The following is a 23,591-nucleotide window of genomic DNA, read 5'->3' on the forward strand; positions in this document are numbered from 1 at the left end:
TGAAGACAATGCTTGAAGTTCTTCTGCTGGGGATACTGAAGGTCCTTCTTAATTACCCAATAAACCTTTTTGGCACTTGCACTTTATACATTTTTGGAACATGAAAATAACAAGAAATGGACTACTCTACCTCATCATCTCTTGTTGCTCCCTGTTTTCCACTGCTGTCCTGCTTAAAGACCCAGAACCAGAGAAACTGACAGTAAAACACAAAAGCAAACTGTTTTGTTACATGGCTTAAAGGACACTGACCTGCTGTATCTTTATTGGAGACGTATTGCACGCCAGATTTTCATGAAACCCAGAATCCCTCCAGATGTAGTGTCTATACCACAAAATCCACAGCTTGTGAAAAAGAAAAAAATCCACGTTCGAGATCTGCGATTTCCTATTATCACTTTTCTCACCATCACATTGAAGCATGAACTACACAAATCAGCAAAGCATCACCATCGAAGTACAAGTAAGCCAATTTTATTACATGCAGCTTTTAAAACAGTGCTTCCCAGGAATAAGAGAGAGAGAGAGAGAGAAAGAGAGAGGGGGGGGGGAGGGGGGGGCAAACTCAGGCCTGCACAGCTTCTGTTCTGTTGGTCAGACTGTCCGAGGCCATCAGTGTTTGGATTACTGTAATGCTGTGGTCAGTCAGGGAGGGAGTGTAAAGTTTGGGAACTGCAGGATGATTCTTGTACTATAAGTGAGGTATAAAGAAGAGTGACCATGTGTGACCAGGTGATGTTTGAGTGTAACATGCTGACACATAGTGAGGCCTGGAGCAGTGTCTCAGCCCTCGTCGGTCTGAGGACTTCAGCTGGTGCTCTCGTGTCGAGTATCACGCTGATAAATAATTCCTCTGCGTGCTGCTTTGCAGGAAATGACTCTTTGTGCTGGAAGGTGATCCAGATACACACACACACACACACACACACACACACACACTCACAAATAATTCAACACATACACACACAGATGTGTTTTAAAGGGAAAGCGCCTGCTTTCTCTTATAAAATCATACACGTGTGTGTTTTGTTTTGTGATCGTGCCATCTGGTCAACTTCTACCAGCAAGTCGTAACAGCAATTCAATGGCAAAATGAAAACTTTCATTTAGAAGTTATGGGTACATTACTTTTTTAAACTTTATTCTGTGGTGTTGATATTGATTCTGTGTTACTTTCTGTGAACTACACTACAAGAATTTCCCTCTGGGATAAATAAAGTATTCCTATTCTATTCTATTCTATTCTATTCTATTCTATTCTATTCTATTCTATTCTATTCTGTTCTGTTCTATCAGGAAGCAACATGGCCTCTGGCTCATACATTTTAAACCCTGATTGTTTCAACTGTTTGATACCCCCCACCCCCATTTCTTTTTTTCTTTTTTGTAGTATTTAGATCTTGTTGTTGTTACTTTATCCATCCATCATCTACCACTTATACCAGGACCGGGTTGTAGGGGCAGCAGTCTAAGCAGGCTTCTCCATCCGCAGCCACGTCCTCCAGCTCTTCCAGGAGGATCCCGGGGCGTTCCCAGGCCAGCCGAGAGACAGTCTCTCCAGCGTGTCCTGGGTCTTCCCCGGGGTCTCCTCCCGGTGGGACATGCCCGGAACACCTCCCCAGGGAGGCGTCCAGGAGGCATCCTCAACAGATGGCAGAGCCTCCTCAGCTGGCTCCTCTCGATGAGGAGGAGTAGCGGCTCTACTCCGAGCTCCTCCCTGGTGACTGAGCTCCTCCCCCTGTCTCTAAGGGAGTGCCCAGCCACCCTACGGAGGAAGCTCATTTCATCCGCTTGTATCCGTGATCTTGTCCTTTTGGTCAGGACACAAAAAGACATTTTGATGTCAAAAGATATTACAAAACTACAAAAGTTTAGTCTTCTCAAGTATTTGTTGGAATTTTGTGCCTAATTTTTTCATGGTTATGTCTGATTATAGTTTTCTCTTCTCTTGTTAAAGATCATTCTTTTCATTTGTGTGTCACAAGAGCACGCACACGCACACACACACACACACACACACACACACACACACACACACACACACACACACACACACACACACACACACACACACACACTTTGCAATAACAAGTAATGAAACATATTTCCATGTGCTAACAAGTGCAGTCAGGAACTTGGCCATAAACTGTCCACTATGGCTCTACACATGTTTCACATGTTGGATTCTGGGCTTAGTGGTCACTTCTTTGGTTTATAATCAACAATATTTCCTCCAAAAATATTTCTTCTGATTTTTTTTTTTTTGCTGCTGCTGTTGTCTCTGTAGTATTGTAGTGTTTATCTGACTGGCATTGTTGGCTTGCAAAGGGATTAAAGTTTAGATATTAAATTTGATGGAGCTTTAACCTCACATTTTTCCACTAAATTTTGATTCAAAATTATTATTACAAATGTGCAAGTGAACAGTTACAAAAAATCAAATGGAACATAGAATAGAAGAGAACAGGTGACAAAAGAATACAGAAATACTTTGGAAATAAAAGGTAAAAAAATTCAAACATTATATTAAAAACATTTTTCCACAGTAGTATTACAGCACACACTACAGAATATCCATGCAAAGGTTTGGCATTAACAGCAAGGTGCCCTGGTTTGTTCACCAGTACATCAAGGAGTGGGTGAGAGACATTGACTATGTCTAACTGAATCTTTGTTTCACCATGTTTATCTGAGTCCCTTGGATTTTTTTTAAAGGTATGTTTTGTAGCTATATCAAGTATTCGTTTGTAAACAAGTTTAGCCACTCACATTTTTTCTTGTATTTGATATATTTTGCTGTACGGTATCTCTTTATTTACTTTTTTTTTTATTAACAATTACAGTGTCTCTATGTAGATATTGTAGATATTTTGTCTTGTATTATGTATATTTTGTTGTCATGGTATCTCTTCAATATTTATTTATTTATTTATTTATTTATTTATTTATTTATTTATTTATTTATTTATTTATTTATTTATTTATTTATTCATTTATTTATTTATTCATGTTTTACCTGACAGCAGATATTATGTCTTTGTTTTTTCTGTCTGTAGATGTTGGTGTCCAGTTGCTATTTTGATTTTAAGTGACTTTTCTGTCTCCTAAAATAAAAATAAAAAAACCTTTCACATCAACAACATTGCCCTCATAATTTCTCTTTTCTTATTGTTGCATTTGTTTGCATGATTTCAGTGTTAAATATGCTGTGGTACTTCTATAAATAAACACCAGAGGCGCTAATGAGTAAACAGTGTGCATACTATATCCGCTGACGTCACGAGCAGAAGAGGTGGAGCCCCCGGGAGCGATCTGGCACGCCATTGGTCAGCCTTCCCGTGGCGGCACTTCCCATTGGCTGATAGAATCACCCCGCCACTCGGGTCTAAACAGCGCCACAATCAAACAGCGCCCATCGAAGCTGTATTGTCCGCGGGACGATTGTGTTAAAAGTTCTAAAACTTCGACAGAGCAGAGCTGATTAACCAAAAACACGTGTTTTCTTCAAGTCTCTTTCACTTCCGAGCGAGAAAGACCGGAGGCTGATTCGTGCTTGGAGCTAATGTATGGAGCTAATGCGGTCCGGGCGCGAAGCTAACGCGGCGAGTTACCGTTAGCAGGTGTGACTGAAGCGGCCTCGGGGATTCCTGCGCGTCGTGGCCGTTTCACAGCCCCTCTCCGTCGACCACGGCAGGGATGAGCTGCCCGGTGAATCTCCGTGCCCTGCCGAGTGGAGTCCTGGAGGAGATTTTTACCCCCGAAAACATGAGAGGAAGGTCAGTTTGGTGGCTATTAGCTGAAGTTGAAGCTGGGTGTGGACGGAGGAGGGCTTCAAGCTGTCACTGCAGTGTTTGTTTTTGTTTAGGGTACTTTATCCTCCAGTTTTATTGCTTCTCTTGTTTTAGATGTTTTCCTAATGTCTTTTAGATGAGTTGGCATTTGTTGTTTGGGTGTTTCCATCGTTTTTATTGTTTCGGGATATTCTGTGGTCTCTAATGGTTGTATTTATTGTTGTTTTTTAATTGAATTAATCATTGTGGTTATTTTTCTTATGTTTTCCCTTCTTGACGGTTTTGAATATACATCAATTTGTGCCTTTTAAAATGGCTCATCATTATACCTGGCTGTAAAATCCACATGATTTATCAAATATCTTCATACTCAGACCTGTTTTTAGGTGTTGTTTTAGTTGATTTTTGTTAGTTATTTGAAGTGATATATATATTTAAAGTACACGTTTTACGAAAGAGCTCAACAAGCTATTCAGTATTTTCTAATGAACACTCAAAACAGTAACACTGTAATGACATTCTGACTTTGTGAGTTATAAAGGAATAAACATATGTCAGCAAAATGAATAAATACACTGTGCTTTTGAGAAGAAACCTTGTGTCACAGAGCACTCGATTTGACTATATTCAGTTTTTGCTTTGCTTTGTTTTTAGTTGATTATTGTTGTTTGGTTGCAGATCCACTGTGAGCTCTCTCACGCCTCTGAGTTTCCCCAAATCCAGATCAGCACTGTGGGACGGCACCCCGGCAGGAGAGATGCTTCGCCTCCATCTCTGCTCACACAGGTAAACGTACGACGACTCTGGATGCCGTCACAGAGTCTGTGCTACATGTTTGCTTGTATATGTGAATGTGTTTAGGTGTAGACGCTGCTGAACATTATTGAGATGAGTCCTTCCAGAGGTTTGTTAGTATCTATTCATGTGGTTTCACAGCAGAAACTTTTATGATACCTTATAATCTGAAGTGTTTCTAAGTTTGCTTTTAGTGTTAAATGTTTTTTAATAGAGTTGTGAAGAATGTCAAGAGGACACTTGTGAGAATAGTTTAACTGAAATCCAGAAATGACTCTAACCTGATTTTGACCTTCAGTAGCTGTTTATGCTGTGTTTCTGTCTGGTCTGGTTTAGAAAAGTTCTCCCTCTGAATCCCTTCCTTCTGCTATTCAGTTTACACAACATTTTCAAGTGGGAACGATAAACTTTCGTTTTGTTTTGGTTGTCAGTTTACACAACAACAGCAGTGTGAGTCCTTGACTGTGTTTTTTGGGAATAGTTTCCAGAGTAAAATGTTTTCAAAACATCCTGGCCTCCATGTAAATACTGAAAATACAACTTTTATAAAGCACATTAGTACTCCGTATGCATACTCACTGTTGTAGTCGCCAAGCAGACTGTAGATCAAAAAGAATCATAATGGCCAATTTTGGATAGAGTGCCGTTTATATTTCTCACTCTTGAGTCTATTGGCGCTTATTTTAAGTGTACCATTACTACCATTTATTACACCCTCATCTGGAGCAGCAGGAGACACATTTCTTACTCACACCGGACGTTGACTGGGCTGATATAAAGATTGACAACAAAACCGAGTTTAAAAAATTACATGATGCTGCTCTTTGTATGTGTGTGCAAATGATTAAAAAAATCCCCTATAAGGCAGTTTTTATCAAAGCATTTAATTTGCAAGTATAAGTTTTCTGAAACAAAAATGGAAAAATGACAACATTTCTTTCATATTGTTCTTGTTCCAATATTGGACTAAATATTGATCACCTGACAGCCAAGAGTTTTGCACAGAGCCAGTCCATTAAGCCAGACTGAGTATTCACTGCACTGGCATCTGCAGCCAGAATTGGAGCTTCTGTGTTCACTGGGGAAATTGGTACAGGCTTATCGAGGCAAGTGGCTGCTGATGCTCAGCGTTATAATAAAATAATCTACTTTACTTGTCATCTAGACCAAACATGAAGGAGACAGACTGGATTTCAAACCATTGTTCATGCTGTGATTGATGTTGGTGTTTCTCTGTCTTTAGAAGCTTGTGCCATTAATGTGCCTGAGATATCCACTGATATGTGGCTTTACATAACTGGACATCAGCAGTACTATAAAGCTGGCTATCTTCTCTGTAAATTAACTCAGGGTTTTCCCATCTCTGTGTGTGCTCTTTCTCTAGAGGAAGCTGTTCGTTGCACACGGTTGATCACAGGCAGTGAGAGATCAGACAGGCCACCCCAGAGTAGACCATTATATTAACAAAATACGCATGAGGCCACATAGATGTAAACAAAAACAACGCTGGCCAAAATAGTGTCAATATGTAAAATGGTGTGATTACAGCAAGCGGGTTAGGGGCTATAACATGTGTTTCCATGGCAACAAACCTCCATCAGGTAACCACTGTAGTGCTGAACACCCTGCGATTAAACTCAGAAGTTTTCACTGTTCGTTGGTAGTGGCGTTATATATCGCTGACACAGATTGTTGGGTGTGTCTGCAGGATGCCTTTATTGTTGTTGTTTACAAGAAGATGTTTGTTTGTGCAGGGGCCCCCAGTTGGTGCTGTCTGAGAAAGCCCTGCGTCTGGCGCAGCGTCACGCCCGCCACAGCAACAAGCCCCGAGTCCTCTGCTTCTTCTTGGGCTCCGTGTCAGTCAACTCAGGTCAGAGTTCACCTCCGACAGATTCCGCTCCCCTGTTGCTCCGGAGCGTTTCACCTCAACTGTGTCTGTGCTCCAGATGAGGAGGGCATCACCCTCACCCTGGACCGCTTCGACCCGGGTCGGGACCAGGCTGGATCCTCGGTCCGGGTTCCCTCTGCGCTGCTGCCCGGAGACGTTCTGGTCCCCTGCTGGTTCTCCTTTCAGAGCGAGGCGAAGCCCGAAGACGCCGTCGTCCAGTCGGAGGCTGAACTGCATCACTGCTTCAAGGCGAGTTTCACAGCTGAACCAGGAATAAAACTAGACTCTCTTAGCGAGTAACTTTTCAAAGATGTCTCTACAAATGTGATAACAACTTGAAATGAGCAGTCCTCATTTTAATCCTTTTAAAGTGTTGCAAATGCTAAAAAGACATCGAAACACGCACTGAAATGTTATTTTTTTTTATTGTTGTTTTTTGCTCCCTCGTATTTAATCATCAAAAAAAAGAGAAATTCTTAAGATTTGAAACTGGTACATGCCAAACTTTTGGCATTGGGATAAACTTCAGTACGTCTGGGGAAAGTCGGATCATCATTTGTTCACGTAATCCTCATTGAGTAATCAGATTATTAAAGCAGCTTCGCCTCCTAACGTCCAATCATCTTTGTTGCCATGGCAACCTGTCGCTGCTGTCACCACCAGCTGCTGATGTTTCGCAGAATGAGTCGCTCTGCGTGGAATAATGGAATAACTGTAATGTTATGTGGTGTTTACACTGGCTTCAGGTTTTTTGTTCCCCCCCCCCCCCCCCCCCCCCCCCCCCCCCCAAAATGGTCATTTTAGAAATTAAAGCTATAGGATGTGAAATGACGCCTCATGTCTCTGTGCTTCAGGCATTGCAGCAGTTTCTGTGCAGCAGACAAACTCTGGACCTGTGTCAGCTGGTGAAGGTCAAAGGTCAGGTGTCCTGCTCCCAGCGACTCGATGCCATGGGGTTCAGCCTCCGCTGGTCGGCGGTGTGCCCGTCGGTTGGCGTGGATGTGCAGTCGGTCCGAGCCGTTCCCATCATCCCCACCGCCCTGCTGAGGAGTCTGACCAGCATCGGCCGGCATCACGCCGCCGGCTGGCAGAGAGGGTGAGGAGGTCGTGGTGCGAGCCGCCGCCTCAGTGCGTGTCGTGTTACTCACTGCCGTGTCAATGTTTCAGCTTTCTGACCATGGATCAGAGCCGGAAGCTGCTGTTGGTGCTGGAGTCAGACCCCAAAGCCTCCAGCCTGCCACTGGTCGGACTGTGAGTATCGGTCACTCCGTGGACATACAGCTACATGCTTGTGTAGGATAAATAAGTATTGAACAATGAAATGAAGAAGAAAGCAACGAGAAGTGTGTTTGAAATGGCTTGAAACCCGTTTAATTCAGGCGGAGAACCAGTCAGACACCACTTTAAACAAGTCCGGAACCATAAAACAAATTAGGAATCAACTGAAACCAACCAGAAACTGAATTAAGCCAGTAAAAACCAGGGAATGGATGAAGCTCCAGTGCTTTCACAGGTCCGACTCGGTCTCAGTCCTGCTGTTTGTGTGTTTTGCAGCTGGCTGAGTGGAGTGACACACGTCTACAGCCCCGTGGTGTGGGCCTGGTGTCTCAGGTTCCTCTTCAGCGCCTCGCTGCAGGACAGGTGGGAGCTCACTGATCAACTGGATTTCAGCTGGAACACAAACTACCAGCTATCCGCTCTTAGAAACAGAAGCTCAATTTGTCAATTTTACCAGTCAGAAATCTTTTGCTGCTGTTTAATGTGATTGGTAAAAGCAGTGGAGTCGGTAATGTGTCACTTCAGCAGCTGCTGTTCTAAACTGTAACTGTTCGGTTTTTGAGACTGAAGCGCTTCGTCGGAGCTGAGATCTCGTCAAACAGCTTCAAGCCAGCTCCTGTCTCTTTGTCCTGTTTCAGGGTGTTTTCGGAAAGCGGTTTCTTTCTGCTCGTCATCTTCGGCTCCACTCACCGAGTTCCTCAGTTCTTCCAGTGTCGAGGACCCGGACCTGGACCAGGACCAGGACCGGGCCTACAGCTGGACTACCAGCTACTGAGTGCATCCCAGTTCATCACGCTGTACCAGGTGAGCCCGCCTCCTCCTCCTCCTCTTCTTCCTCTTCCTCTTCCTCCTCCTCCTCCTCCTCTTCTTCCTCTTCCTCTTCCTCCTCCTCCTCCTCCTCCTCCTCCTCCTCCTCCTCCTCCTGTGTGTTATGTCTGAGTGTGTTGCTGGAGCTGTGTGTGTTCAGCAGGTGGCGCCGGTGGACGGTCAGACTCTGCAGTGCGAGCTGGGCTCAGAGAGTCAGGGCAGACAGACGGAGGTCTTCAGAGACGCTCGGCTGTCCTTCAGCAGTACAGACAGAATACGGTGCGGTGCACTAACAGTGTTGGCGAAGCAGCAAAACTGTTGTGTGTCAGTGTGAGCGGTCTCTGTCTGCAGCGCCGCTGCCGCTGCCTCTGGGCCCTCCATCAGCGACCAGGACTCTGGAGTGGAGGACGAAGACCTGTCTCCCCGTCCGTCCCCGAGTCCTCACCCTCCGGCTCAGCAGGTCCGTCCACATCGTGTTAGTCGACGTTAGAAACCCCACGGTGCCACTCAGCGCTGGCTGTGGCTGTTTGTCCCTCCTCCTCCTCCTCCTCCTCCTCCTCCTCCTCCTCCAGTCATGTTTGTTTTTTGTCCTTTCAGACTCGCAGGGTTCAGCCCTCCGTCCCTGAACTCTCCTTGCTGATTGACAGCAGCTTCTCCACCAGCGTCCAGCCCAGCTCCGCCCACAGACCTCCTCTACCTCCTTCACCTCCTCCGCCTCCCACAGGCGATGTGAGGAAGACTGCTCCTCCATCGGGAGCGACCTCCACCACTTCACATGCTCCCAGGCCTCCACAGCACCTCCACAGCACTCCGAACTCCAACCTGCAGCAGCCCTGCAGCTGCTGCTGCTCCCACACCTGCAGCTCCATCGCTCCGTCCCCGCAGCCCCTCCTCCAGCACCCTGCTCCTCCTCAGTCCACCCTCCACCTGCTGCTCCTCCTCCTGCCTCACAGAATGTCTCTCCTCCCAAGCCTTCCTTACATTACCAGACTCCTCCTCCTCCTCCTCCTCCTCCAGATCTTCACACGGCTCCTCCACCTCCTCTCTCCTCACGCCACCAGTCTCCTCCTCCTGCCTCGGCTCCTTTCAGTTTCTCCTCTACCGTCTATCCTCTACGTTGCTGATCCTGCTGTCTCCCATCATCATCCTCCTCCTCCTTCGTCCCATCACAGGTCTTCTCCTGCTGACCTCACCTGCTCCTCCCCTCCCCTCCTTCCTTCACCAGACTTCTGCTTCTCCTGGGAGCAATCATCTCACTCCTCCTCCTCCTCTGCCCCCTCCCAGCAGCTAGTTGCTCCTTTCTTGATTCACAGCCCTCCCCCGCCCCACGGTCTCTCTCCGTCACCCTGCCCCTGCAGAGCTCTCCCTCCCCCCTCCGCCCCCCTCCCCCGCTATAACCGACTCCCCGTCTCCTCACCCGCCCGGCCTGGGAGACGTAGCCGGTCCCGTGACTCCCCCTGGCTACCCCGCCCCCCCTGCGGTGAAAAAAAAGTGCTGTGATCACGCACCTTGGAGGAGCCATGGCGTCAGACGCCTACCTGCTCCTCCTTCACCAGGACCGCCAGCTGCGCCTCCTGCAGGCTCAGGTAGGTACAGCAGATTAAGGCCATCCGAGGGCTGTTTTTGTTTTCATTTGTTATTTTTTTTTTTAGAAATAAGCAGAAAAACAACAATTAAAACACAGAATATGAAGTTACATATTTCCAGCTTTTTAGAATTTCTATTTTGTAACCAAGCCATGTACCTCCCTGCCCACGGTTTAACACCCCTGGACACTTTAGAAGGCTGTATTAAAAAAAAAAAAAAGTAGCATTTAATGTGAAAGTCTTACTGAACAGAATCACTGCACACGTGTGTTTGTTTTGAGATTCTCACTGAAGGCATCAGAGCCATGAATGAGTTCACACGGAGATACGTAGTAAACAAAAGCCAGTGAAATACCTGGAGATGCGCAGCTGTGACTGGAAACTAAAGATGAGAGATCCGTGGCGACTCGCCTCAGCAGAAGCAAACCTGCTCACGTACAAGGTTTTGACTGGTGGGAATGTGACAAGAGTAAACGTGGACTTTCAAGGATGGAAAAACACAGGAGAGGATTGCAGAATTCCTAGATGTCTATGATGAGACATCCTGGGCAGATTCGGGACTAGGGCCTAAATTTGCGAATTTATCTTTTCAGTTTGGCTCTCATATGAAGTGAGGTTAGATGAATTCTTGAATCATCTCCGTCAATATTCTACCGTTTTCTAAGTGAAGCAGTATTTATCAGGTCGCTCATCCAAACGTCATCTACTTTCAGTGACGTTTTTCTTTCATTTTGCATCGATTTCTGACGCCAGAACTTGCTTTCGTGGCGTTCATTTCATGGCTGACATGAAGCACTTCTGGCAGCATTTTCACTCTGCCAGTGAAAACGGCGTGAGGGCGGTCTCTAACCCTTAAGATGCTCGGTTTACCATTCACGAGTCTCCTCCTCTGCAGGTTCAGATGCTTCTGGAGACCCAGAAGAAGCTTCAGTCGTCGGGCCAGCAAGCCGACAGTCAGACGTCGAAGAGCACGACCAGCATCGCCGTGGAGACGGGTGAGAGGACAGCCCCACATCACACCGCGGACGACGTCCATGTCGTTTTCATTTATCACCCCGTTCACATCTCTCGCTGTCTTGTTTATGTATCTGGCTTTGTTGTTTACATACCTATCCTTGTTGTTTATGAATCTCACACTGTTGTTATGTGTCCGTGTTTGTGGATATGAGTGTTGTTTACATATCTGTGTTGTTTATATACAGAACCGAGTTATTCGCTGTCACAGACCACTGGGTCTGTTCCCATTCTTTTGTTTTCAGTGCCGTCTGTTGCTTACGTCTTTTGTGATGTTGTTTACAATTCTTTGCTGTGTTGTTTACAGTCTACCCTCCGTCGTGTTCGTCACTGGCTCTGTTTACGTCCCTCGCTCTCCGTTGTTGACTCCTCTCAAGTTGTTGTTTACCTCTTGGCTTGTTTACATTTCTCACTGCGTTCACATAGCTCCTTGTTTACGTGTTTACTTGTCCGTGTTGCGTTCAGGTGCCAGTCTCTTCTGGGGAAATCCAGTGCCAAACGTCCCCCATCAGGATATGCGCGCCCTCCTCCTCCTCCGCTTTCCTCACCTAAGCCTCCCGCCTCGCCCCCTTGGACCGGTCAGTGGGCGGAGCTGAAGACGTTGTTGCAGATCAGGTGACTCCTCAGTCGACCTCTGACCCTCACAGGTGAGATCCAGTGTTTTATGAACAGAGCAGGTGTTTCTTCTTTGATTCTGTCCTGAAAATGCTTTATGTGTATATATATATATATATATATATATATATATATATATATATATATATATATATATATATATATATATATATATATATATATATATATATATATATATGAGGCTGAACTTACATCTACGCACTGCCTTGCAAATTATTTAATTTGTTGAAAAGAAAATCATTTTAATGGATTTTTTTACAGTATTTTTCATGTCCTGAACATTTCACTGTTCCTAATTTGGAAGTTTGTTTTTCTTTGTGATTAACTTATGTTGTTCTGTCAAAAGCAAGTAATGACTTTTAGAAATTATACTCAAACAAGATTGGCCTGATGATGAAGCTGCTTCTTAAAACACAAATGTTAATTAAGTGTGCGGCAATAATCTTCATTATCTTTGTTCAAGACTGGAAAAAGTTTTTTTTAGTCGTCATGCTCCTGATGCGTTTGTATTTCAGCCTCAGCGGCCTGCAGAGTCCCGTCCTGGGGGAAAGTGTCAGCATGTACCAACCTGCAGACCAACAGCAGAGCTTCTACCAAAACCTCATGGTAACAGCGGACGGAGATAGTTACTGTAGTGATATACGCAAATATTCTGTCTAGGAATTCTAGGGCCAATTTTTTGAACGGACACAATTACAGAACTTCACTGGTTACTTAAGACAATCAACCACCAACAAAATATTTACATTTCAGGAAAACCTTTCAGATGAACCAAAAAATACTAACTTTCTGTCTTTTTAACGTGTGCTGAAGCCGCGTGGTGAGAACAAGTGTGTGAACAGAAATGAAACGTTTTAGTTTAATTAAATGTCAAATTTAAGTGGTTGTTGTTGCAGTGTGCTTTAAATGTCGTGTAGAGGTGTTGAGAGAGACAGAACAGCGTGTGTTGAAGCTGTGCTGGTCCTTCAGTGCACGGATCGTCTTTTCCCGTCTGTCGTCAGACGCAGCTCACCAGCCGTCTGCAGGAGTCGGAGAACCAGCAGGAGGAGCCCCGGAGGACCAGCCTGTCTGCAGCCTCCGACGCCTCCCACTCCTCCTCCTCCTCCTCCTCCCAGTCCTCCGCGTCTGCAACCAGGAGGAAGCAGCGGCGGAGTCCAGCGGGAGACCCGGTGGTCAGCGCCACGCTGAATCAGCTGCAGCAGCTCGGAGTCCAGGTGAACCAGGAAGACCTGACCGAGTCCGACCGCAGCCGAGCCAAAGCTGTGGAGAGCGCCAGGTAGGGACCCGACCCGCCGCCACCCAGAATGACTCGCAGGAAAAGGTGGCAGACCCTCGATGTAGAACTGTTTCCCCTTTGTGTTTTCTGTGACCAGCACGCTGGCGAGCATCGACCCGGCGGCAGCCGTGTCCCGGCTGAGCGTGTCCAAACCCACGGCGAGCGTCGTCTTATCTGGCGGCAGCGTGGACCTGAGCCTGGAGGCCAACGCAATCGCTCTGCGCTACCTGAGCGACTCCCAGCTCAGCAAGCTGTCTGTAGGAGGCCCCGCCCACCTGCACGGCCCCCCCAATCCGGTGACTCCCTGTTGTCGCCTAGCAACATGTCTCTGGCCACCAGGAAGTACATGAGGAGGTACGGTCTGATTGAAGAGGAGGAGGAGGAGGATGACGATTGCAGTGAGGACGAGAAGGAGAAGGAGGAGGTCGGAGGTCAGGAGGCGTCGACCCGCCAGCCGCTCACCGACACCATGAACGTGAAACTCCCCCCACAGAGTCAGCTGATCCGCGAGCTGCGGCCCAAAATGCAGCTGCTAGCCGGCGCCAACAAGGAGAACCGGTCTGGCAGGCGTCCCACTTTGATCAGGACGAGCAGCCACGAGACGGAGGGGTCGGTGGGAAACATCCTGGACCTGAGCCGCCTCCGACAGCTCCCCAAACTGTTCTGAGACCAGGAGAACCAGACCCAGAACCACTTCCTGGAGTGAACACACAGCGTCATGAATCAGCTAATTCTGCACCGACTCCAGAACGCATGAAGCTGACTGACTGACTGCTCTGATCGCTCTCCTGACGTCTTAAATGATCCCAAGTCTCATGAAGGACTTCTAGAAATGTATACATTTTAAACGGACTCTTTTTATAGGCACTGACCTGATCTAACGCCACTTCACCAAAACGCAGACATCTTTGTTCTAACAGAGCTTCCCTTTAAATTTAAATCCACTGTTTTCTGAGTGAAGTCTGGTGTGGTGGAGGAGTTCTCAAAGAGAAACCAGGTTCTGCTCTTTATGGTCCAACTTGGAATTCCTGAAACTGCAAAATGCTTTGAATTGTAAATAGTGTGGGGTTTTTTTTGTTTTTTGTTTTTTTGTATTTTTTTCAGCTGCTCTCAGAGTTTTGACTGTGTTTGTGAAACATTTTGACTCTGCTTTCATGTGGAATGTCTTTTGCACTTTTTTTTAAATATATTTATGATTTCCTAAATAAAATTTCCCTTAAAAATTATAACATGTTTGAAGTTTCTGGTGGGAGAGAAGATGTTTGCAGTTCAGAGATCTTCTTTGGAGCGGGTGGCGACCAACAACTTAGGTGCACAGCGCCACCTACTGTGTCTCTTGGTGAATGTACTTCAGTTTACATCCAAATCACCGTATTCACTTCAGAGATCTGTAAAACCGCAGCAGCATGTATTTGCGACACCGGGCTGTGGTGCAGGAGTGGCGTGAGCGGACTGAGGATATATTGGTGAAACTAATGAGTTTTTGGACGATTAAGGCCGTTTGGGAGCCAGCGCCACACATGCCCCATTGGCTAACAGTCTACGGAGGTCTGCAGCTCGACTTTGGATCTAAATTTCTCCCAAAGCACTTATTGGATCAGAAAACCCTTCTGGGTGAGCATGTTGTTCTACTTTGTTCTATAAACAATATGAAAACAGTTTAAATCGAACTTATCCTTTAAGCTTTCTCTCATTAGTTGCGCTGTCCTCTTATGACCACTAGATGGTAGGTAATGCTCACAATGAAATTAAATGTTGACGCGAAATAGTTTCATGTGCCAAAGAACAAAACAAGTGAGTTTGGTGTTTAGTTAGTATCAAATTCAAAACCACAGGAATGTCAGCAGAAAATAATCATCTCTTTTACTTCTAAATTCTGAACACTGAACATTGTGTGGATTATTCCTTAATTCATTACAATCTTTGAAAATGCAAAAGTAACGCATAAAATATGAGCCTAAAAAAAACAAAGTAAATGCATTCAATAAAAAATGGCAAGTTAAAAATCTTATTTATATTTCAGATTTTAATTGATATCCAATAGAGATATGCATAAAAAATGAAAAACCTTCCATGAATTTTCATTCAAAAGCAGTTATTTCTCTTCCTGCTCATCAGTAGATCTGTTCAAGCGGTTATATCCAAGTCCAGATGTCGATCCTGTTCACAGCAGCTGGTCCAAGGTCAGTTGTGGCCCTAACAACACCTGATCCAAGGAAACCTGTTGATCCTAATAACAGCTGGTCCAAGGACAGTCGTTGCCCTAATGGCAACTGGTCCAATGTCAGTTGTGAGTCTTAATGGCACCTGGGTCAAGGCCAGGTGTTGGTCCTAATGGAACCTGGTTCAAGGTCAGATGGTGGCACTAAAGGCAACTGGTCCAAGGTCAAGTGTTGGTTCTAATGGCAGCTGGTCCAAGCCCAGCTGTTTGTACCATTGGAAGCAGCTGTTCCAAGTCCAGATGCTGGGCTTACTAATGGCAACTGGTACAAGTCCAGTCCAGAATCCTTTGTGGATTTCAGGACCCCCTCGAAAACAAGGTGGTTCATCTCAACAACAATATAAAAATAAAGATGTTGGTTGTCTAAGTCCAGATGATGGTCCTCCTAATGGGAACTGGTCCAAGTCCAGATGATGGTCCTATTTTATGAGCTGGTCTTTTGCTGAATGTGACTCCTCTTTACTGCAGACTGTCAAGGTCCCTGTGTTGGTCCTGCTGATAGGGACTGCTCTAAATCCAGATGTTGCTGCTAACTGCAGACCTAGACCAGCAGTTGGTCCTACTAAAAGCAGCTGGTGCAGGTCCAGATGTTTGTACTGCTAATGGAAGCTGGTCCAAGTCCAGATGGTATTCCTGTTTAGGTCCAGATGTTTCTTGGTATCAGAATGTGACTCACAGTGTTGACGAGCAGATCGAAGTCTCAAAGGTCGTGCCGTTGTTCCTGTGCTCTGCGGGCCAGTGACCTCACGTCAAACCAGACTGGTCGCTCCGTCTGAACGCTCGTCGCTCCCGCTCGTCAGGTAACGGACGCCGCTTCCATGATAGTTTGACATTTTTGTTTTAATTCACGGTGAAACTCTGAATAATAAGAGCCGTGCAGGAGGAGAAAATCTTATATTACCAGAAAAAAAAATCTCTCAGTGGAAAAGATGAGAGTTAAAATGATACTGTCACACATTAAACTTTTCTGTCTTTTGCTGAGATCATCTTTTTCTTCAGAGTATTTTGATGTTTGATCAATCTTTTTGTTGTCATCTCCCTTTCTTTTCATCCTCTTGAAGTAATTCTTAATCTGAAGATTTTAAAATGACAGTATTATTTCTGGATTTGTTTGTTATTTCCTTATCTTAGTTGGTTGCAGCTTGGAAGATATTTTGTCTGTCGTTGTTCTTTTTGTGATCATTTCCTCGGGGTGTTTTGCAAATGTTGTTATAAAGCTTGTTGTATCAGTTTTTTGTGTGGCTTCTGTTTGTTTTAGTCTTTTACAGCTTTTTGTATGTTTCTCTGTCATCGTTTAGTTTGAGTGCAAACTTACTGAGTTTGTCCCTTTATTTTCGGTTTTTGTTGTTTTAGTTTTCTGTGAAGGTTTTCTGAAAAGTTTTTTTAGTGCTCATGTTGTTTTTTGTGTATGTTTTGTGGTTGTGTTATCACATGGATAAGCAGTTTTATATCTTTTTAAAGTGTCTTGTGTCTTGTGATGATTCTGTCTTGTAAAGCTGAATTGTTTTTGACCACAAGTATTTTATGTTCCTTTGTTGTCCTCCAACGTCACTTTGTGCCTAACTTTGTAGTTTTAATTTCCATTTCTAGTCACTTTACGGTTCCTTAGTTTGCTTTAAATGGAAATCTGTTTTACAATCTTTATGCATCCATTTGAAAATCATTTAATGCTAACTTGCTGTTTTTTGCAGCCGTTTTGTGTTTGCTGTAATTTTATTTTATAATGCTTATGATTTCCATCCTTTTGAAGTAATTTTGTGTCCCTGTAATTACTCTATATGGCTTGCAAACATTTTTTCCCCTTTTCTCTTTATTTAGTGTCTTTTTTTCTTTCATTTAAAATATGTATTTGCATGGTTTTGTCTAATTTGTGTCATGGTGGGCTTTTCTCCAAATTTTGTGGATTTTTGTGTGATTCTGAAGCTGTATTGTATCTTTTTTTAAATGTGTTAATTGCTTACTTATTGTGAATATATGCATCTTTTTGAATGCATTCATTCCATCACTACAGTTTACTACACTCTTTGTAATTTCACTGCACATTTTAACATTTTTTTTGTTTCTCTTCAAAGCCATTTTGTCATAATTTGTGAGTGAGTGAGTGAACAAGGGAGTGAGTGACCAAGAGAGTGAGTGAGTGAACAACAGAGCGAGTGACCAAGCGAATGAGTGGGTGAACAAGTGATGAGTGAGCAAGCGATTGACTCAATCAGTGAGTGAATGAACAAGTAAAAGAGTAGGCAAGTAGTGACTGAACAAGTGAGTGACTCAGAGAGTGAACAAGCGACTGAACCAACTCATATAATTAATGAGCAAGCAAGTGACTGAACGAGCAAATTATTCAATGACTCAGTGAAATATAAGTATGTTAATGAAGAAGAGAGTGACTCAGTGATTGGCTGAATAAGCATTTCTCTGTTTTTTGTCTAGCTATTGTTGTTTGCTTCTAAATTTTTGTATCTCACCTGCAATCGGTCCTCTGTCCAGAATGAGGCTGCTGATTGGCTCTTATCCCTGGCCTTCCTGCCAGTGGTCTGTCTCGGCTTCCGCCCGGATATCTGCAACGCAAAGCCAAAGGACCTCTCTCTGGAGCCGCGCTGCATTTACCGAAGTCCTGACACCGATCCCACGGACAGTCCAGCTTCGGAGCCCGAATCCATCCCCGAGTCCACAAACCCTCGAGTATGGGAGCTGTCCAAGGCGAACGGGCGCTTCGCTCTGTCGCTGTACAAACAGCTGGCACTCAGCAAGACGCCCGACGCCAACATCTTCATGTCGCCCCTCAGCGTGTCCACAGCGTTCGCCATGACCAAACTGGGCGCGTGCGATGACACGCTGGAGCAGATCATGAAGGTGAGATGACTGAACGAGCGGACCGAGTCACTCAGTGATTGATGGGTTTTCAAGCCGTCGTGTGATATTTAAGATTCCATTTGGGTTGAAACAACAAGGCAATCGTTTGATTTGGGTTCAATCTGTTTCCGTCTGCAGGTGTTTGAGTTCGACACCATCAAGGAGAAAACGTCCGATCAGGTCCACTTCTTCTTCGCCAAGCTGAACTGCCGCTTGTACAGGAAGAAGGACGAGACCACCGAGCTCATCTCTGCCAACCGTCTGTTCGGGGAGAAGTCGCTCGCCTTCAACGAGACGTACCAGAACATCAGCGAGACGGTTTACGGCACCAGACTGCAACCTCTCGACTTCAAGGTGACCACAAAGTCCCACTTTAAACCAAAATGTAGAATTCATTTAGGTAAATGGATGAATGGGTGAATTAATAGACGGATCTCAGAAGTATATTCTGTCAATAAGAAGGAAAGTACTGCATATCACAGCTCCTCGGTTCTGATTGGATCCATCTGGTCTTAGTTTGGTGGAAGCGCCCCAATCTATTGTTTAAGAGTAAAATCTTCCCGGTTTGGTGAAAAGAGTCGTCTCGCTGCTGTAGGAACATGCGGAGGAGTCCCGCGTCACCATCAACGACTGGATCGCCAACAAGACAGAAAACAGGATCCAGGAGACGCTGCCGGCCGGCGTGCTGGACTCCACCACCGTGCTGGTCCTGGTCAACACCATTTACTTCAAGGTAGCCGCGCAATCTAAAGTTCACATCGAGGGGACAGTAAATAAGGGCGGAAGACAGCCCTGACCCCATGTTTCATTTATTACGATGAAAAATCTGCCGGTATTTTCTGCTGAGACGGGTTTGTGCGCTTCAGGGTCAATGGAAGAACAAATTCGACAAAGACAACGGCGTCGTGGCGGACTTCCACGTCAGCCCCAGCCGCAGCTGTGCGGTTCCCATGATGTACCAGGAGGCGCGCTTCAGGTACCGACACTTCCCACGACGACCAGGTGCAGCTCCTGGAGATGCCGTACAGCGGCGACGACATCACCATGGTGATGATCCTGCCCAGCAAAGACACGCCCCTCAGCAAGGTGAGCCCAACAAAACACCTGGAAAACAGTACGTTACAACAACACATGACCACAAACACAAAACACACAAAAGATACCCAAAGCCAGAACAATCAGAAACTACCGCAACGACATACAGTATGACAGAACTTAATGATTTGGAAACTGAGAAAGACGACAAAAACCGAAAATATCTACAATGAAATAGTATGACAACACACAAAAACACAACACAACACAGCAAAAAACAGCAACAATCCAATGACAATAGAGACTTCACAATAATCCGAAACAGCAGAAAAACATGAATGTGTCAAAGGAACATTAAAAAAAAAAAAGAAATAAATGATGTTTTGTTGTTGGTGACTAACAAGTGTATTGTATTGTATTGTATTGTGTGTGTGTGTGTGTGTGTGTGTGTGTGTGTGTGTGTGTAGGTGGAGGAGATGCTGGACCTGGGGAAGCTGAGCTCCTGGTTGGACCAGATGAAGGAGACGACGGTGTCGGTGCAGCTTCCTCGTTTCAGGGTGGAGGACAGTTTCAGTCTGAAGGAGAAGCTTCAGTCCATGGGACTCAGAGACCTCTTCAACGCTGACCGAGCCAGCCTGCCAGGTGACACACACACACACACACACACACACACACACACACACACACACACGCTCAGACTCGTCCCCTTGTACTCAGAGCACATACCAACATTATTATTTTACGTTCAAACCTTGTGAGAAAGACAGTAAAATCTGTTTCTCATTGTTTTTACACTTCTTTTTTCCCTGTATAGATACGGATGAGACATTTTTTTCGATAAAATATTACCAACCTTTTCGTTAACGGTCCTGTTTTAGGACATTAACCTTGTGCTTTTGAATACTGCATCTTGAGCTGACGTTTAGAGTGAGGACTGAGTTGGTTTCGCAGCTCCTGAACCATGTGGTCTTGAATAGATGAACTGAGGAATAAACGTGTACTGCTGTGTTTCAGGGATGTTGGAGGACGGCAGTGACGGCATTTACATCTCTGATGCTTTCCACAAAGCTTTCCTGGAGGTCAGTCTGCTCAAGTCTCTCACAGCTGTTTCAAACCCAGCTTTAAAATTTATGGACATAAACAATAAACGCCCCAATTTCAGATTTCTTTAACCATCAACATTTTGTTTCTTTAAGTATCTGTAATTCTGACAGATGTTTTATTTATATTTCTATTATTATTTAATAATTTTTATTCTAAAAATTAAAAGTTTCTTGGGCTTATTAATACATTGTCTTTATATCTGGCACATTTTTGCAAGGTTTTCTTTTAATTGTTTTTGTAGTGTTCTCAAATTTTGTACAAATTTTTGGTACCTTCGGAGCATTTTTAGATGAATTATGTTCATTCTGTTGGGCTGCATTACTGCATTGAATCAGTTGCATAGGGAGAGATGTTTTACCTTGCGGATATGTTTCATGCAGTCAGAAAACTTTCCTTATGCATTTTGCAGGTCAGTAAATAGCTTCAGCAAGCATTTTAAGATTTTTTTTTAAACATTTTTGATATTATACTTTGATTATCAAATGCAAACATTAATTTTAGTAAAACATTTTTTGAATTTTCTCTACTTAATAAGCTTTAGTTCATTTATATACATTTCAACACAATGCTGTTTGATCTTTCATATTTTAAATAATGTTTTAAATAGATTTGTTCGTTTTAGGATTTCTAAGGTGATGATAAATCTATGTATATGTTTTTGAAACTTAACTTCTAAACCCTTATAAAACCTTTAGTTGGACTTTTTCCAGGCTGGCTTTGTGAATATAACACGGCCGTTCTCTCGGGAGTAAAAACCTGTTTTCTGATCGTCAGGTGAATGAGGAGGGCAGCGAGGCGGCGGCCGCCACCTCCGTCGTCGTCATCGGACGCTCCATCAACCTGAACCGCGAGGTGTTCGTGGCCAACCGGCCGTTCCTGCTGCTCATCAGAGAGGCCACCATCAACACGCTGCTGTTCGTCGGCCGCGTGGCCGACCCCTGCGGCCAATAAGAAAACTGCCTCTCGCTCTTACTTAGAGCTTTAAAAAAAAAAAACCCAGAAATCTACAGTCTGTTTGATGACCTTTGCAAACCATGTGACATAAAAACGTGACAAACAAACAATCCTGCACTTTTCCTGCCGCTCAAGTTTTCTTCTTCTGGATGGTTGAATAAAATCTGTGGCGACTCAAATCTGGCTTCAGCGGCTATGAAAACTTTAAATAGATCATGTGTAGAAATCCACAATTACTTTTGAGACGTTAGCGTCAGGTTGAACGAATCTCTGTGCAATTTTGTTTTTTTAAAAACATTTTAGTTTTGAATCCACCGCGATTACCTGATCTGGGATGTTAAAACACTGTTGTTTGTTTCTTCCACGAATCACTAAGTTTTCTCAGTTGTTGAAGCCAAAGACAACAAAATGTTCATTTCTGATTTATGACATTAGATTACTTCAAAATGTATGTGACACTGGTTATTACTTCCACAAATAGCACTGACATATTTTCAGTCACACTATAATGAGAAGAGAAAACACCATATAAATGAATGGAAATTATAATTTAGTACAAAAGTGGCAAAAGTTCTCGTAGTGAAACCAAACGTAGGTAAAAGAAAAAAAGAGCGACTCGCTGCTGTTGGACACTTAAAGTGCTTTATTTCCTCTGAAGGAGATGCGACCTGTCAGTGATCTAGTGGTCATAGTGAAAGAAGCTTCTTCACATTTTTCCTAAAACTAATCGACCTTTGGCCTCATTCCCTCCAGGCACCCGCCCCTCTCCCCAAAAGACCCCGCCCCCTTCTGTAGGCCCCGCCCCTCCACCAACAACAGAGACATGCAACATAAATTTTCACATAAAAACCTCTCAGGTTCGTCGACTACAGACCTCCATAAGTACCCCTCTTAAAAAAAAACAAACATGTACAGTATTAAAAGTTTTCTAAATGTTTTTTTCTTTGACTCATTGTCCGTTTCGATATATTAGGATATACTTTGAGGAATCAACAGTAAAGAGTAATCTCATTCGGTGAATATATCTCAATGATTTGATTTGTAGTCAGGCATGTCGTGGTCAACCAAACATCAAACTCACCCAGTTCAAAAGAAAAAGTTACTAAACAAGAAAGGACTCAAAGTTTGGCATTTTGTTGTTGATCCAAGATTGGACCAACTCAAAGACACAATAAAGAGCAGAGCATGAAGAGGATGATGATGATGATGATGATGATGATGAGGTTTACCTTTTTTCACAGTATGAAGACACAAGAGGAAACGAGGTGAAACGAGGAACTGTTGGAGGAAAAGTCGGATATAGAACCTGAAAGTCCTCATGGGTACATTCTTCCTGAATAAGGTCTTGAAAGATTTTCACATTAACTCGATGATCCTGTCGGGTCAGTTAGGAAAAAGGATCTCCAGCTGTCCATCACACAAACGTCGGATTAGCTGAAGACAGTGTCAATTCTTTATCACGAGGCCGACAAACAAACTAGAAATATGGTCAACATCTAACCTTGATGGTCCAGCATGGCTTCCATGCTGAGCTGGGTGTGTATGACCTCCTCCTTAAAGTTTTCATTGGCGTCTATGTAGTCACTTAAGTATATTCAGTCTTTCAAGTTGGAAGGAAAAAAAAAATAGCAATCTAAAGAAATAACAAACAGAAAACACGCCGGGGTCGTGGATTTCAATAGTTTGACAAAGTGATAAAATATCTCTGCATACTTGAATAGTTAATATGGTGAGAAAGGCTCTTGGTGTTTATTTCAACCTTGCACTCACTTTAAATGAGTCATGTATTTAAATATTTGCAAAATTTGTTTAATGCTGTTCCAGCAAATTTGATCTGAAACAGTAAAAAAATGTAATATATTTATTTAATTTTTTAAGTTTCCATCCTCTTATTTCCCTTCATAAGGAGTTATATGACATTGGAAACTACTGAATAATGCTGCCTCGATGCTTTAACAAACTACAAATAATGAACTTAATCTAAACAAAGTTAAATCTCGTTCCATTCAACTGTAGCTGAGAAAGATTTTGAATTTCACAAACAATTTACTAAGGAAAATGTACGTTTAGTTCAGGTTTGAATTCCTTCAAGTCCGACTTTTCCTCCCTTGTTTAACCAGAGCAGCTTTTCCTTTTCTCGCTCCGAGGGGTTTGAAATGACGCAAATAAAACAACAAGAACTCTGTCATGTTAACAAAATGGAAATAAAAGGAGTCCGATTTAAGACACTGTGACTGATCCCAACCTCCAAACTGTAAATCACAACGTTGTTTCAGGCTTTTAAAAACTTAGATGTTTAAAACAGCAGTGCAATAATCATCTTGTAATACCAATTTGAGCCACCAGATGGCAC

At 43.9% G+C, this 23,591-nt stretch overlaps 2 protein-coding genes across 2 annotated transcripts; both read left to right on the top strand.

Moving 5' to 3' along the window:
- The first annotated feature begins 3,418 nt into the window (after positions 1 to 3,418).
- Positions 3,419 to 14,132, top strand: stil (STIL centriolar assembly protein). The gene is given in 19 exon segments (XM_030082563.1): positions 3,419 to 3,776; positions 4,470 to 4,577; positions 6,341 to 6,456; positions 6,533 to 6,723; positions 7,329 to 7,570; positions 7,642 to 7,725; positions 8,029 to 8,115; positions 8,391 to 8,556; positions 8,723 to 8,822; positions 8,895 to 9,019; positions 9,157 to 9,473; positions 10,052 to 10,145; positions 11,041 to 11,140; positions 11,625 to 11,678; positions 11,713 to 11,806; positions 12,311 to 12,401; positions 12,797 to 13,071; positions 13,169 to 13,368; positions 13,371 to 14,132. Coding segments are annotated over 19 exon segments (2,892 nt in total). The 5' UTR covers positions 3,419 to 3,696; the 3' UTR covers positions 13,739 to 14,132.
- Positions 14,133 to 15,371: 1,239 nt separating this feature from the next.
- On the top strand, positions 15,372 to 21,333 carry LOC115381278 (antithrombin-III-like). The gene is given in 9 exon segments (XM_030082564.1): positions 15,372 to 15,422; positions 17,780 to 18,145; positions 18,284 to 18,499; positions 18,741 to 18,878; positions 19,012 to 19,137; positions 19,139 to 19,231; positions 19,648 to 19,822; positions 20,195 to 20,259; positions 21,059 to 21,333. Coding segments are annotated over 9 exon segments (1,407 nt in total). The 3' UTR covers positions 21,236 to 21,333.
- Positions 21,334 to 23,591: the final 2,258 nt, after the last annotated feature.

Source organism: Salarias fasciatus, chromosome 23 (assembly GCF_902148845.1).
Source record: "Salarias fasciatus chromosome 23, fSalaFa1.1, whole genome shotgun sequence".
NCBI classification, from domain to species: domain Eukaryota; kingdom Metazoa; phylum Chordata; class Actinopteri; order Blenniiformes; family Blenniidae; genus Salarias; species Salarias fasciatus.